At 64.1% G+C, this 13,932-nt stretch overlaps 1 protein-coding gene across 4 annotated transcripts in view; it reads left to right on the forward strand.

The window, feature by feature from the left end:
* The window catches only part of RHBG (Rh family B glycoprotein), a 10,729-nt gene extending 5,793 nt beyond the window's left edge, over positions 1 to 4,936 (forward strand). Inside the window, exons 3-10 of one of the 4 annotated variants that reach the window (XR_005531600.1) lie at positions 289 to 439; positions 544 to 691; positions 2,028 to 2,194; positions 2,738 to 2,875; positions 2,998 to 3,131; positions 3,437 to 3,558; positions 4,068 to 4,492; positions 4,595 to 4,616. Coding sequence is in view for 3 of the 4 variants with exons in the window: in XM_039251341.1 (XP_039107272.1) it covers positions 289 to 439; positions 544 to 691; positions 2,028 to 2,194; positions 2,738 to 2,875; positions 2,998 to 3,131; positions 3,437 to 3,558; positions 4,419 to 4,663 (1,105 nt within the window). In the remaining variant the exon portion in view is untranslated. Of the gene's footprint in view, positions 1 to 288; positions 440 to 543; positions 692 to 2,027; positions 2,195 to 2,737; positions 2,876 to 2,997; positions 3,132 to 3,436; positions 3,559 to 4,067 lie in introns of all 4 variants that reach the window. The other 3 variants (XM_039251342.1, XM_039251341.1, XM_039251343.1) reach the window with 3 other exon arrangements.
* The last annotated feature ends 8,996 nt before the right edge of the window (positions 4,937 to 13,932 follow it).

Genomic DNA, 13,932 nt, shown 5'->3' on the forward strand with positions numbered 1-13,932 from the left:
CCCCCCCCCCCCCGCCCCAGGCCTCCCCGCCTGCCCACAGTAGACTTGTCTCTGCGCCCCGCCGCCCACACCTCCCCGTCTCTAAGCCCCTTCTTGCACAAGAGCCGTGGGGCGGACAGACCGCCCCGTGGAAAAGGGCAGGGCTCAGGATCCGGTTCCTGCGCCCTCGTGTGACCCCAAGTCACAGAGCCTCCCCAGACTGTCCCGAGATCCCTTCCCACCTGCCACGGCCTCGGGGCCTGGCCCTCGCCCCCCTCCCCTCACCCTTGCGGCGCACCCCCTCCCCAGCATGATCAACGCGGACTTCTGCGCGGCTGCGGTGCTCGTCTCCTTCGGGGCCGTGCTGGGCAAGACCGGGCCGGCCCAGCTGCTGCTCGTGGCCCTGCTGGAAGTGCTGCTGTTCGGCCTCAATGAGTTTGTGCTCCTGAATCTCCTGGGGGTGAGTCGGGTGGGGCTGGGCCAGGGCCAGGCCCTGAGCAGGCAGAGCACAGGTCAGTGGGGGGAGGGCGGAGAGCCCCCCCCACCTCAGCGCTCCCTCCCCAGGTGGAGGATGCAGGGGGGTCCATGACCATCCACACGTTTGGGGCCTACTTCGGGCTCGTCCTGTCCCGGGTCCTCTACAGGCCCCAGCTGGGGAAGAGCAAGCATCGCCAGGCCTCCGTCTACCACTCCGACCTCTTTGCCATGATCGGTGAGGCCTGCTGGGGTGGGCTGGGAGGAGGGGCCGGGGAGGACGTCCCAGGCAAAGTCTCAGGCTGCCGAGGGTCCTGGGGGTCCTGGCCGGGAAGTCCCTTCCGAGAGCCGGGATCTAGGCGCGTCATTCCCAGCAGTTTCTTTGACAGGGTGTTAGAACTCAGCCCTGGAGCACGCGCGTGCCCCACACCTGTTCCCGGGGCCTTTCTAAGTCAAGCCTGACTGCAGGGTCCCTGCTTACACTCCCCAGCGCCGCCCCCCCCCCCCAGGCCTGGCCCAGCTGGAGTTGCTCCCCCTGCCCTCTCCCCACCTACTACCTCCAAGACTCTGCCCCTCACATGCTTTCCAGAGGGTTTCCCAGAGGCCCCTGCAGGCCCAGGGGCAAGGGGAGAGGTGCCGGTCACCCCTGGGCGCAGTAGGGTCTGACCTTTGAGCACCATCACCACCATCTGCTTCCCCCAAGCACATACCTCCCTCCCTCTCCCTTGGCCTCGGGCCTCTCTCTGCCTCCGCAAATGAGACAGGAAAGGAAATTGACATTTTCTCCCCTGGTAGGCGCCCGCCCATCCCCACACTACAGGGGGGCCGGCTTTGTGTCTGTTGCTCACCTCCGGGTTTGTTGTGAAAGGAGATGGATACATTGACTAGAAGTCCAAGGGCGTCCCCAAGAAGGCGTGCTTCCCCAGGAGGCGTCCGCCCCAGCTCTTCTGCGCCCCCTCCTTCCAGGCAGGAGCCCTGCCTCTTCCTGGCCCCCCCGCTCTGCCCTCTGAGGACACACGCGTGACTGTGCTGGGTTCCACCGCAGAAGTCACACGCACCCCAAGACCACTCAGGACGAGGGGCGGTCTAGCCAGCGGGGTCCCCAGCCAACCCCTCACCTCATCCCTCAGCCCTTCCCCGCCCTCCAGGACTGGCCGGGAGCCCATCACATGTCGGGGGGCAGAGGCCTCACCTGCACCTTGCAGGGCCCGGGTCTCCAGATGGCGGCTGAGGATTTAAAGCATATTGTTTCCCTGGTGTGAATATCAAGTTCAGTTCAGTGCCTGCCATGCAGGGCCCTTTGCCTGTTTTTCTTTCCTTTTCTGATGCTTCAAAAAAAAAAAAAAAACAATCGTGACCGTCTGGTTCTCGGTCGAGTGGCTCTGCACCCGTGCCCTTCAATAGCCGCTCTTCGCTGCGCACCCAGTGGCTGCTAGGCCTGCGCGTCTGTCCGCGCCACCTCACATGGCCCAGGCTCTGGGAGGTGCTCTGACCCCCCCTTTACCAGCAAGGATACCCAGCCTGCTCAGGGGCGACCTGCTTCCTCTTACTCTGCCGCCCTACCTACCATTTAGGGACCATCTTCCTGTGGACCTTCTGGCCCAGCTTCAACTCTGCACCCACCATGCTGGGGGACGGGCAGCACCGAACAACCCTCAACACGTACTACTCCCTGACCGCGAGCACCCTCAGCACCTTCGCCCTGTCAGCCCTCGTCGGGGAGCAGGGCCGGCTGGACATGGTATGGGGGGAGGTGTGGGGGGCGGAGGGATGGGTGTGGGGGGCAGAGGGATGGGTGGGGGAGGTGTGACGGACAGAGGGACGGGTGGGGGAGGCGTGAGGGACAGAGGGACGGGTGGGGGAGGCGTGAGGGACAGAGGGATGGGTGGGGGAGGCGTAGGGGTGCAGAGGGACGGGTGGGGGAGGTGTGAGGGACAGAGGGACGGGTGCTCTGTCAGCCCTCATCGGGGAGCATGGCTGGCTGGATACGGTAGTGGGGGAGGTATGGGGGGGAAAGAGACGCATGGGAGAGGTGTGGGGGGGCAGAGGGACAGGTGGGGGAGGTGTGGGGGGGCAGAGGTCTGAGACCCCGCGAGGCCCGTTCTCCAGGGAACAGGCACGGGGCCCTGATGGAGCAAGAGACCACACACCAGCAGGAGAGTTCGCGATCAGACCGCAGAGAGACTTCCAGAAGCAATAGATGCCACTGCGGTGGACGGGGAGGGGTTGGCGGGGCATCGAGCTGGAAGGGCGTCCGACGCCCTGCTCCCCTGTGCTCCCCCAGGTCCACATCCAGAACGCGGCGCTGGCCGGAGGGGTCATAGTGGGGACATCAGGTGAAATGATGCTGACGCCCTTCGGGGCCCTGGCAGCCGGCTTCCTGGCTGGGACAGTCTCCACGCTGGGGTACAAGTTCTTCACGGTACAGACGCCTCTCGGGCCCCGGGGCAGAAAGGGGGTCCCCCTGCGCCGCGTCCTCCCGGTCTCCAACTGCCTGGTGGGGGAGGGGCGCACAAGACTCACGATTGGTGTCCTGTCCTCCAGCCCGTCCTTGAGGCAAAATTCAAAGTCCAAGACACGTGTGGTGTCCACAACCTCCACGGGATGCCCGGGGTCCTGGGAGCCCTCCTGGGGGCCCTTGTGGCTGGGCTGGCCACCCACGAGGCTTACGGAGATGGGTGAGTCCTCCCGCCCCATCCCTGACCTCACCCGGGGGTGACCTCCCTCACTCTCCTCCTTCCGTGGCCGACACAAAAAGCAGCGTCTGTGTTCGTGTTTCCTTCAGGAACAGACGGTACAGATGATGAGCCTTAGGCTCAATTTTGCACCGTCAGGGGTCAGAGGAGGGGACAAGCAAACGTGCTCCTCAAGCTGAGTCTTGAGAAGCGTGTGGGTGTCCCAGGCTCTCGTGAGGCCCTTTAGGCCGCTGCACGGCGCACTGACGCCCTGAGCAGTCCTGTCCCCCCCCCCCCCCCCCCCGCAGCCTAGGCAGTGTGTTTCCACTCGTAGCCGAGGGCCAGCGCTCCGCCACCTCTCAGGCCCTGTACCAGCTCTTCGGGCTGCTTGTCACACTGCTGTTTGCCTCTGTGGGCGGGGGCCTCGGAGGTACGTGACCTTGGCTAGGGGTGGGAGGCTGGCGGGAGCCCCAGGGAGGGTGTCTTCTGGAGGAAGGGCCGCTGGATCCCGTCCCCCTGACGTTCATTTACTCACACATTTGTTGAGCATGTACTTTGTGCCAAGTGTGGGGCGTGGCTGTAGAATTCAGGGGTAACCTCCTCCAGAAGTGGGTACTTGCTCCCCACTGGTGCTGGGAGAAGATGGGGAGGGGACTAGGAGGCCCAGGGGTCCCCCTCCAGGTCTCTGGCTTCCCTGTACTTCCCACTCTACCCACCAGAGGGCAGCCCGACCTCAGGCTGAGGCCTTGAAGGGGGAAGCCAAGCTCTTTCCTGGGCAGGGGTGGGGGCAGGGAGGGAGCGGAACACAAAACCTCCAGAGGGGCCCACTGCCCCCTGATGCCCGTTCAGACAGCCCTCCCTGCTGTCTGGCCTCACTCCTGATCTGTGATTCAGTATCCCCACCCCACTGCGCAGCTTGAGATTTTCATTCTTGAACAGGTTCGATGCTGTTCCCTCATTTAATTACTTATTTACTCAATAAGCACGGGCAGCACCCCGCGCCCCCCGCGCCCCCCGCGCCCCGGGCAGGAGCCGTGTCCGTGACAGAACCACGATCTGACCACAGTTTGTTCTGTTGGGTTAACGAGGTGCTGGACTTCTCGGAGGTTCGGCCGCCTTCCCTGTAGCGGAGGGTCCCGCCCAGCAGGCCCGCTGTGAGGCCTGGCTGCAGCCCCCCCCACAGCTGCTGGGGCGGGCGTGCCACCGGCCCCTCTGTGCCCCGGGGCGCGCGGGGGCCACCCCCCCGCACAGGAGTGCCCGCGGCCTCACCCGGCTCCCCGCCACCGCCAGGGCTCCTGCTGAGGCTGTCCTTCCTGGGCCCGCCTCCAGACTCCCAGTGCTTCGAGGACCAGGTTTACTGGGAGGTGAGCGCCCCGGTGACCATCTCATCCCCGAACCCCTTCCTACGCCCCACCTGCCTTTCCTTCCTCACCTGCTCTTCTCTGTGGGGACGCACCCCCTTCCAGGTGCCTGGGGAGCTTGAGGACAAAGCCCAGGTGTGTCTGAGGGCCGAGGAGACAGACTCCGGGGCCTAACTTGCTTCCAGCCCATGAGAGGACACCCTCCTTCTAGGAGAAGGGGACCACGGGGAAGGACCCCAGCCCTCCTGCTGCAGGGACGACGGCGGCACTGGGGGCAGGGCAGTGGAAGGTGGGGGAATGGGGGAGACCCCTTGGCACGCCCACCCCACCCCGCGGCCTGTGAGCAAGGTGCCCAAGCAACGGCCGATCCACTGTCCAAGGTCGCACAGTCACCGGGAGGTGTGTGCCGGGTCAGCTGAGCGGGTGATAAAAACCACCGGCACCAAGGACTCAGACTCCTCTTTTTGTGCGCTGGGAATGGGTGTCGGGGGTGGGGAGGGGGCTCTCTCTCCGTCTCTCTAACACACGGTGGTGGAATCCTGGGTGGGGAGGACCTCGGTGCCAGCAAGCGCCTGCCTCCCCGGGCCCGCGGAGCCCCCTCTAGGATGCCGAGTTCTACAGGGTGGGTGTCCAGGCTGGGCTAGCCTGCCTCCAGGGACAGGGAGCTCATTCCCTCCCAGGAAATCTGTCTAGAATGGTCTTCCTCCTGCAGAACACCGCCACCCCCACTCCTGACTCGGGCCGCCTCTGAACGGAGGGCAACGGGGAGTTCTTGGCCACTGAGTCCCCAGAAACTGGAAGCAGCCAGCACCCACGTCCCCCTTCTATCCCGAGGCTGCAGACCGCGGGGAAGGCAGGCCGCCACCTCGGCCGCCGGAGGTCTTCTGGCCACCAGAGGGCGCTCCAGACCCAGCATAGGTGTCCGTCCTCCCAGCCTCCGCCCTGCGCCCAGATCGGGTCCTTCCTGTCTGCGCTGCTCCGCGCTGGGTGCCGTGACACTGCTCCCAGTTCTCAGTCCCCACTGTGCGTCAGGCTGGCGCTAGGGCCTTCGGATCTCATGCATCAGAGGCGCCGCCGCTGCAGCGGACCCGAGGGCCTCTCCCCTCCCGGAAGAGCCGGGAGCCCTTGGCGCTGTCCTGCCCTCCCTCCAGGCTTCTGGGGAGCTGGGCCCGGCTGCCCGCGGACTCTCCCTCAAGACCAAGCCCGTTGGGACCTAGGGACCCAGCCACTGGGGAGGGGCTCCTGGGGCCGGGCCGGGGACAGGCTTCATCCTCACTGTGGCTGGAGACACCGAGTTTGGCTGGGGAAGGAGCCAAGCACTGAGCTGAGGGGAAGGGGGGGAGCAAGGAGGGCCACTGAGGCCCAGGCGCTCGCTGGGACCCATCCCTGCCCCCAGGGCCCCAGTATGCCCGGCCCCTCGGCCTCTTCCTTCCGCTGCAGTGCGCCCCATTGCTGGGTGGGGGGCGTGCTGAGGGGACCCCTGTACCCAGCAGAGGTTGGCTGCCCGGGGGGCAATAGGGTCCTCTGTCCTGTCCGCCCCTGCGGGGAGGGAGGGGGCTTGGGAGAGCCGAGCCCCCTCCCCCCCAGCTCCCAGCCCCCCTGCTGAGCTAGAGCCCCTCCCCCCAGCAGTCCTCAAAGGGATCTGAAAGGGTGTCAAAGGGAGACTGGAGGGGGGTGCGGGGAGACGCTCCCTGCCCTGGCCGCTGCCTGCAGTTTCCCACTGGCTCCTCCCCTCCCCTTCCAGTTCCTCCCTGACGGCCACAGCCAGACCCCCTCCCCCCACCGTGAGCACATGGAGCGGAGAAGGGCCATGCTTCCAAGGGAGGAAACGTGGGACGCCCACCCCAGGCCCCTGAGAGAGGAGGGCAGGTCCCCCCACAACAGCAGGTCCTGAAGCCTGTTCCCAGCTCCGTCACCCCCATGAAGCCCCGTGGCCTGGAGACCATGCTGAGCTCGGCCACAGGACCCAGTGCCTGGGCTCAGGGGGCTCTGTCCGGGCCGAGCTCTTCTGACCCGGCGCCTGGTTTGTCACACATTCCCTCCTCTCCCCGCCCCACCCCCACTGGTGCCCGGGCGCCAGCAAGCCGGTGGGCACCCCAGAGACCGTGCCCTGATTGGAGCAGGTCACCTGTGGTTTGGGGATTTGGGGACAGGGGTCACGGTCCCATCGCTGCTTTCAGGGCGGGAGCTCAGAGGGCAGGACATACAGGTGTCCCGGAGCCTCTGTGCTGAACCAGCGCCGGCCCCTCCTCCGGCCACTCAGCACCATCGTCCTCTGCACGGTGGCCCATCCATCCCGGCTGGGTCAACAGGGTGACAATGAGCAGGTCAAGGAGATGGCAGGGCCAGGGGCCAGGGGGCTCCTTCCTCGCCCCTCGAGGACAATGAGGCCCCTGCCCCTCAGGGACAGCCCCTCTGATCAACACCATTATTACCCTCAATGCAGGACAATCAGACACTTGTCCACTCATGAACTCTGTCCAGCCCCAGTGCCTGAGCTCCGGGGACAGTGATGGACGAGGACACCGGGCCCTTGGTCTGCTCCAGGGCCCCACTGTGGGGGGCGGGCTGCACCGGGGTCAGTGTGGAAGGCGCAGGGCCAGAGCACTGAGGGGCGGGTTTTGGGAAGTGGCCCCCGCTCTGGCTTCGAGTAACCGTGTGTCAGTGACGAGGGGGTTTGCAAGGTCCCCTCACCCCTCCCACCCCCCACCTGCGGCTGGAACCCTTTGGCCGCAGCGGCTCCTCTGACCTCTGGAGGACCTGGCCTGAACCGCGCAGCCTGGGAAAGGTCTGAGCTGAGCCATTGGGATTCACATCACGGCACGAGGCACCAGGCTCAGGGAGGAATTAGACACGGCCTGGGTGTCCAAAGCGGGGGCCGGTGGCCATCGGGGCAGACGGGCTCGGCGGGCGCCCCGCCTCACCCCGAAATTTCTCCTACCGTCAGGACCCCTACCCGCCGCCTCCCGGCTCTGCGCCCGGCCCCTGGCCCCTTTGTCTGGCCCCGCTGCGCCCCGGCCATGCGCCACCGCTGCCGCCACCGCCACCGCTGGCGGGAACAATGCGGGCCAATGTCTCGGGCAGGCGAGCCCGCTATGCAAATGCCACCGGCCTGTGAGAATTCCCCTCCGCCGGCTTCCACCGCCAGAAAGGGGCCACAGCCACTGCATAGGGATGAGCTGACGTCCCCAGTGCCCGGGACAGAGCGCCATTGTCTACATGGCACTGTCTGACCGGCAGCCTCGGCCAAAACTGCCCCGTCCATACCTGCCCCTTGCCCCAAAGAGCCTCGACTGCCCCCAGCTGGCCGCCCCCACTCAGCTCGGTGGCCTGCAGGAGTCCGTTCTTTCTCCGAACCTGTCCCTTGGAGGTTAAGCTGGCCCTCGGTCGGTGTTCTTCCTGGCGTCCCTACCTGTGCACCAACCCCCAGTCCCCATCTCCATCCGTTTTCTCACATTGCCTTGACCAGTGGACTCTTACAAGTGTTTCCGGAGCCCATGCCTGTCCAGAGCCACAAGGGAAATACTCATGGTTCCTTCAAAGTAGCCTAGTGGGCAGACTCCCCAGGGGGTCCTCTCTGACCGGGGAGCCCCAGGCCTGGCGCAGGCCTCCCCTCCTGCCCCCTTCTGCCGTCCGCCAGTTAGGGGCCCCGCCTTCGCCTGGCAGAAAGGCTCTCGGAGGCAGGACTGAGATAAGCTTCTCCAGCGATGTAGGCATAGGGGTCCCACACAAAGTCCCCTCTCACAAGTGAAAGGGATATGACCCTCTATCCCCAGCCCAGGGGCCTGGGTCCGGCTGACAGATGGGACTGGTCAAAGCTTGGACTGAAATGCTCAACACAGTGGGGACGCCTGGCTGGCTTTGACGGAAGAGCATGTGACTCCTGATCACGGGGTCCTGCGTTCGAGCCCCATGATGGGCATAGTTTACTTAAAAAAAAAAAAAATCAGGCAGCAAGCAAGGGAGGCTGTTAGGAGCACAGTCCATTCCGGTGAGGAGCCCTGAGCCCAGCTCTCACGGGGCATGCGCAGGCTGAGCTCCAGGACCTGGGCTTGAGCCCGGGCCGGGTGCAGGACCTGAGTCCATCTTTCCCAAACTTCTACCAAGATCCATGACCTGGGGCTGATGCCACTCTGGTGTGAAGCTATTCAGAGATGGCATTTGGGCCCTTGAAACAGTGACGCTTTCAGAACTTATCATGTTCTCAGGGCACAATCGATTGGGCAACACCCAAAAGGAGAATTATCCCGGGAAGTCCAGATCCCCAGCCCCCAAGGAGAAGGGGGGAGAGGTTGCTGGTGGAGACGCTGGCATTCCTGGGGGGGGGTCCTACCGCTAAGTCATCAGCCTCTTCCTCTGGGGGGGGCAGCCCTCCATCTCGGATGGATGGAGCTCGTCCCTCCCGCCCCCTGGGCCCCTGGGGGTGCAGGTGCGTGTGTGCTGTGACCCCATTGTGAGGGTGTGTGTGGGGGAAGCCCGGCCCCCGGGTGGCATGTGGGACACCGGGTAAGAGGAAAGTCAGGGTCAGGGGACAAAGGCTGGGAGCTGAGGTGCCCGCCCCCAGGCCCCCACCTCTGGCAGTGGGCCCTCCTGCGGCTTCTGGGCCAGCTGCTCTTCTGTCCAGGTCTCTGGTCCCACCCAGAATCCCTCCAGAACATTCTGACCTGGGCCGCCCAGCCTCAGGGAAACTCCTCTGGCCACATCGGGAAGAAGCCAAGGCCCACATCCTCACACATGTCCACATGTGGCCGAACCCCAGGTACACCTTCCCTCCCGCGTGGGCACCCTGGCTGCGGGCAGCCCCAGGAGAGGCGTGACCGGAGCCCCCTCTCTCTGGCTCGGACCTCCAGGGCTCTCCGGGCCCCTCAGCTGGCCTCTGGGGCTTGGCTCGGAGGCTGAGAGAGGAAGTGGCTTTGTTGTGCCAGGACATGGTCTAGATTCTTAAACTCGCTTTCCCACCCTGCTCTCCCCGGGGCGCTCAGCTGGAGCGGCACACCCCCCTCAGCGTCCCTGTGCACACCATCCATCTCCCCCCAGAGCCAGGAATGTGGCTCCAGGACACTGTGGGGCTTGTTCCCAATCGCCTTCTAGCTCATTTCACTCAGGCTTTTATACACTCGCCTTCATCCCACGGGCTGCTGTCTGGTTCTGGCTCTGGAGGCGCAGACAGAGGTCTCCCTGCCCCCCACCCCATTCCTCACGCTTCATTTTGTCCCAACACCATCTGAGGAGGCTGCACCACGGGGGGGGGGGGGAGGCATGGAACCCTGGTGTGGGAGCTGGCAGGGGGGCAGGGTCCCCTTCCTCCCTTCCCGTTCGCCTCGGGCTGGCTGCACCGTCGCTGGCCCCGGCGCCGCACGCGGTGGCTGCCTGCCATCCATCCTGCGCCCGCCCTTCTGTCCACGCCCCGCGAGCCTCGATTATTGGTGGAATTAGCGCCGGGCTTCTTGTCGGCAGTTGCTAATTAAGATCATTAATAAACACGATTATTGATGCTGCAGCCGCCAGCATCTACCTCCCGCACCCCTGCAAGGCGCTGGCGGCGGGCGGCTTCTGCCCGCCTCCATCTTGGGCTCTGCGTCCCCGCCGCCCTGCCTGGCCCCAGGCCTGCCAGGCAAGTGTCAGTGGGCACAGAGGCTCGGGGAGGGGGAAGTGGCTGGGCCTTCCTGAGAAGTGGAGGGGCAGGCAGCCTTCACTCCAGGAGGCCCCAGAACTGGAACAGGGAGGCCACAGTGGGGGGTGGGGAGCTGTGTGAGCCACGTGATGCCAGTATCTTTCTTCCCTAGAACATTCTGGGGGGGGGGCTGGGGCGGAGGCAGGAAGACGCTAGCGAGCTTGGATGGGCTAGCGAGCACCTGATGGGCGACTCCAGCCCCAGCGACCCACAGCGCCAGCATCCCTGTTTGCCCTACAGCAGGTGGTGTGGGATTTGGATCCCTTCCCCTGCTGCCGGGGGGCCATTTCAGGGAGACAGTGAGCCACTGCAAAAGGGGACGTGTGTTCAGGTGGAACACCCACCTCACAGTGACTGAGTGCCCATAAATACATACAGTCTTCTCTTCCGGGGCAGCGTCCCTAACCCCTCCAGCTTGCACAGGCTCTGCCTCCTCTGTAGACACCCCCCACCATTTACACTTCAGTCCCCCTCACAGAGCACTGTGACGGAGCCGTCTATCTGCTCAGCCCCCAGACCGTGGGCTGCCCGAGCACAGCGCCTGCGTGGCGCTTACAGCACACAAACAGCCCGATCTTCCTGACTCACTGTCTCCGTCTGGACCTCCAGCCTTGGGCCACCAAAGCAGGACAGACCCGGGGGGTGGGGGGGCAGGAGGGCCTGCTGAGCCAGCAGGTGGAAGGTGGCCGGCAGGCAGGGCTGGGTGCGCCTCCCGCCTGGCCTGGCCTCGGCACCCCCTCCCCGTCCACTCGGGCCCTGAGAAGTGGCCGAGGCGTCCCAGGTCCTAGGGGAGCTTGGGGAGGACCCCTCCCCCCCACCTGTCTCGCCCGTTCTTCCCCACTAGGGCTTCAGCGTCTTGACTTTTTCCTATAGCTTTTGAAGGAAGGACCCGCCGAGCCTGCAGTCTGCCCAACTCAGAAGAAAAGAGGAAAAAGAAAGTCCCGAAAACAAAACCCCTACAGCAACCTTAAAGTAGGAGAGATTGGCTGGAAGGCTTTTAATCCCTTAATCCCTCTCAGATGGGCCTTGAGACGCTAATGATTTTCCTAATTATTCCCTCCCATTTTCCCATCACTCTGTAAGGGCTTTCGAGAGCAGTGAAATTCCGAGTGGGGGGGTGTGATGAATGGCAGGCCCCCCTCCCCCAAATGGAGCCCAGGGTCCAGGCGGCTGGAGAGGGGGGGGAAGGGCCAGGATTGCTCCCCTTGCCACGACGCTGTGCGTGTGAGGCAGCCTGGGACAATGGGCCGGTCGAGTAGGGCTGCCCGAGAGAGGGCCAGGTGTGGGGCTGGGGTCCCCTCTGTGTGAATGGCCCATTATCCTGACTACGCGATGGGAGCTGAGGGTCTCTTTATGTCCCCTAGGAAAGGCCCCTCTGGGTGATAATCACCCTGGGAGGGAGGTGGAGGTGGTGATAAGGGTCTTTGAAGGGGACCAAGCCTCTTCAGAGAACAGTGGCCATTCAGGCCGTGGGACCCCTGGTCTCCAGCAAGAACCCTGTGGCCCCTGTACGGGGGTGGGGGTGAGAGGCAGACCAGCAGACATGGCCAGGCTTGGGCTCAGCCCCCGCCCCATCACGGGGCCTGCTGAACTCAGTTCCGTTCAGTTCCACCTGGTCTTGGGCACCCCGGGGCCTTGCCTCACCTCCACCAAGTCACCAGCGTCTCTGGGGCCGGGCCCTGGGTCTGGCGCGTCGCGGTGCTTTTGTGAAACACACACAGGGATGCTCGCTCCGCTCCTACCAGGTCCCTGTGGGATAAAGGATCAGCCCCACTCCGCAGATAGCAAAACTGAGACTCAGGGCAGTTAGGAGACTTGTGAAATGCCACACAGCCAGTTACCAAGATGAGAGTAGAGGCCGCCCGTGCACATACCGTCGCAATCCGTCTGCCCGGGAGCCCACCGCCCAAGTGACCACGAGCTTCCCTCCCCTTCTGTCCCTTCTGTCCACGTCCAGGCTCAGACCGCTCCCTCCGTCAAAGGAGAGGTGTGGGATTTGCTGAAAACAACTGAGCCTACCATGGGGGGGGGGAGGGGGAGGGGGATGCCCAGGGAACCGGGTGACGGAGGCGGGGCTCCCTACACTGTCCTGGTCAGTGTCGTGTCTATTTACACTTTCTCAAAAGAACCTTTGACCAAAACCGGACCTTCCCTAAGCACCTCACTGGACACTGGAACTCCCCTCCTGACCCCTGCCCTTCCCGTCCCCTGTTCCTCTTCTGTTTCTCTCCGATCGCTCGTGACCAGAGGACGCCGGGTGCTTTTCACTTACTCATCTGGGTTCTTGTCAGTGTCCCACGCTGGCCCCGAGAGGTCGGGGTGCTGGGGCGCGCGCCCCGCTCAGCACACACCAGCCGAGGCCTCGCTGATGACCTGACCCGGGTCAGAGAGGGGCGGCCTGTCAGCTCAGGTCTCTGGCCTATGGGGTCCTTCCTGGCGCCCCCCAACCTGGCAGAGCCCCCAAGGGTCCCATTCTGCATTCACTTCCCACTTTGTTGGGCCTTTTGTCAGTGGGCCTGGGAGTGTGAGGGGCCACGGCCACAGGCCTCATTCCCCCCCCCGCCCCCCCGCCAGAGCAGTAACAGGCGCCCTCGCCGCAGGCCCGGCCGTTCTGCGGGGCCTCCCATCCAACAGCGGTAAGAGCAGCCACCGTTTAGGGGCCCCGCTTCGTGCCTGTGCCAAGCACCCCACAGCCGTCATCACGGATAGTGCCCCTGCGGCTCCCACAAATCACTACGGTTTGTAGCCCCATGTCCCAGAGAAGAGTGCTGGGGCTCCACGACCAGACCCCCTTGATTCTCAGCGCAGCCGTCCAGGGGGAGGACGGGCAGGGGGGCACCCGTGGCCCAGATGGGGCGCAGATGCACAGAGGGGGCAGGTGGGCACACAGCAGATTGGCAGACCCATGCCAGCCAGGCAGCAGGGGTCCCTCGGGCACAGACGGGGGCGGACAGCGTGCCCTCAGTAAGGGGGCGGCCAGGCCACCTTGGCCCCTCACAGGGGCGGATCCCGGTCAGGGAGCTTCTGCGGCTTGCCCTGGGCCCTGGGCAGAGCGCAGGGCACACGGACCAGGCCCAGATGGCCCGGGCCGGGGAGCAGGGCCAGGCTGAAGGAAGGGAGAGGGAGACAGGAGGAACTGAATCTCGCTCTTCCCTCCCAAATGAGGAGCCCTGGGGTTTGCTCATGCTCTGGCCTTTGGGGTGAAACACTGTCCTTCCCCGGCCTTGAAAAATGATGCAATATGTTGAGGCACCCGGGTGGCTCAGTTGGTTAAGAGTCCGACTCCTGATTTCCTCTCAGGTCATGATCTCCAGATTCATGAGTTTGAGCCTCACGTCAGGCTCTGAGCTGATGGTACGGAGCCTGCTTGGGATTCTGTCTCTCCTTCTCTCTCTGCCCCTCCCCTGCTAGTATTCTCTCTTTCAAAATAAACAAACAAACTTTGGGGCGCCTGGGGGGCTCAGTCGGTTGAGCGTCCGACTTCAGCTCAGGTCATGATCTCACAGTTCATGGGTTTGAGCCCCGTGTCGGGCTCTGTGCTGACAGCTCAGAGCCTGGAGCCTGTTTCAGATTCTGTGTCTCCCTCTCTCTCTGCCCCTCCCCTGCTCACACTGTCTCTGTCTCTCAGAAATAAATAAATAAAACATCAAAAAAATTTAAAAATAAACTAAAAAAAGATGCAATAATTAATATTTTAAATTAAATGTAATTGTTTCTGAATAAGTAACTTCTTCCCTATACTTTGCAGGCCCGGCATAGGGTACGAAGC

This window comes from Hyaena hyaena, unplaced genomic scaffold, assembly GCF_003009895.1.
Source record: "Hyaena hyaena isolate Hyena2069 unplaced genomic scaffold, ASM300989v1 scaffold_385, whole genome shotgun sequence".
Lineage (NCBI taxonomy): Eukaryota > Metazoa > Chordata > Mammalia > Carnivora > Hyaenidae > Hyaena > Hyaena hyaena.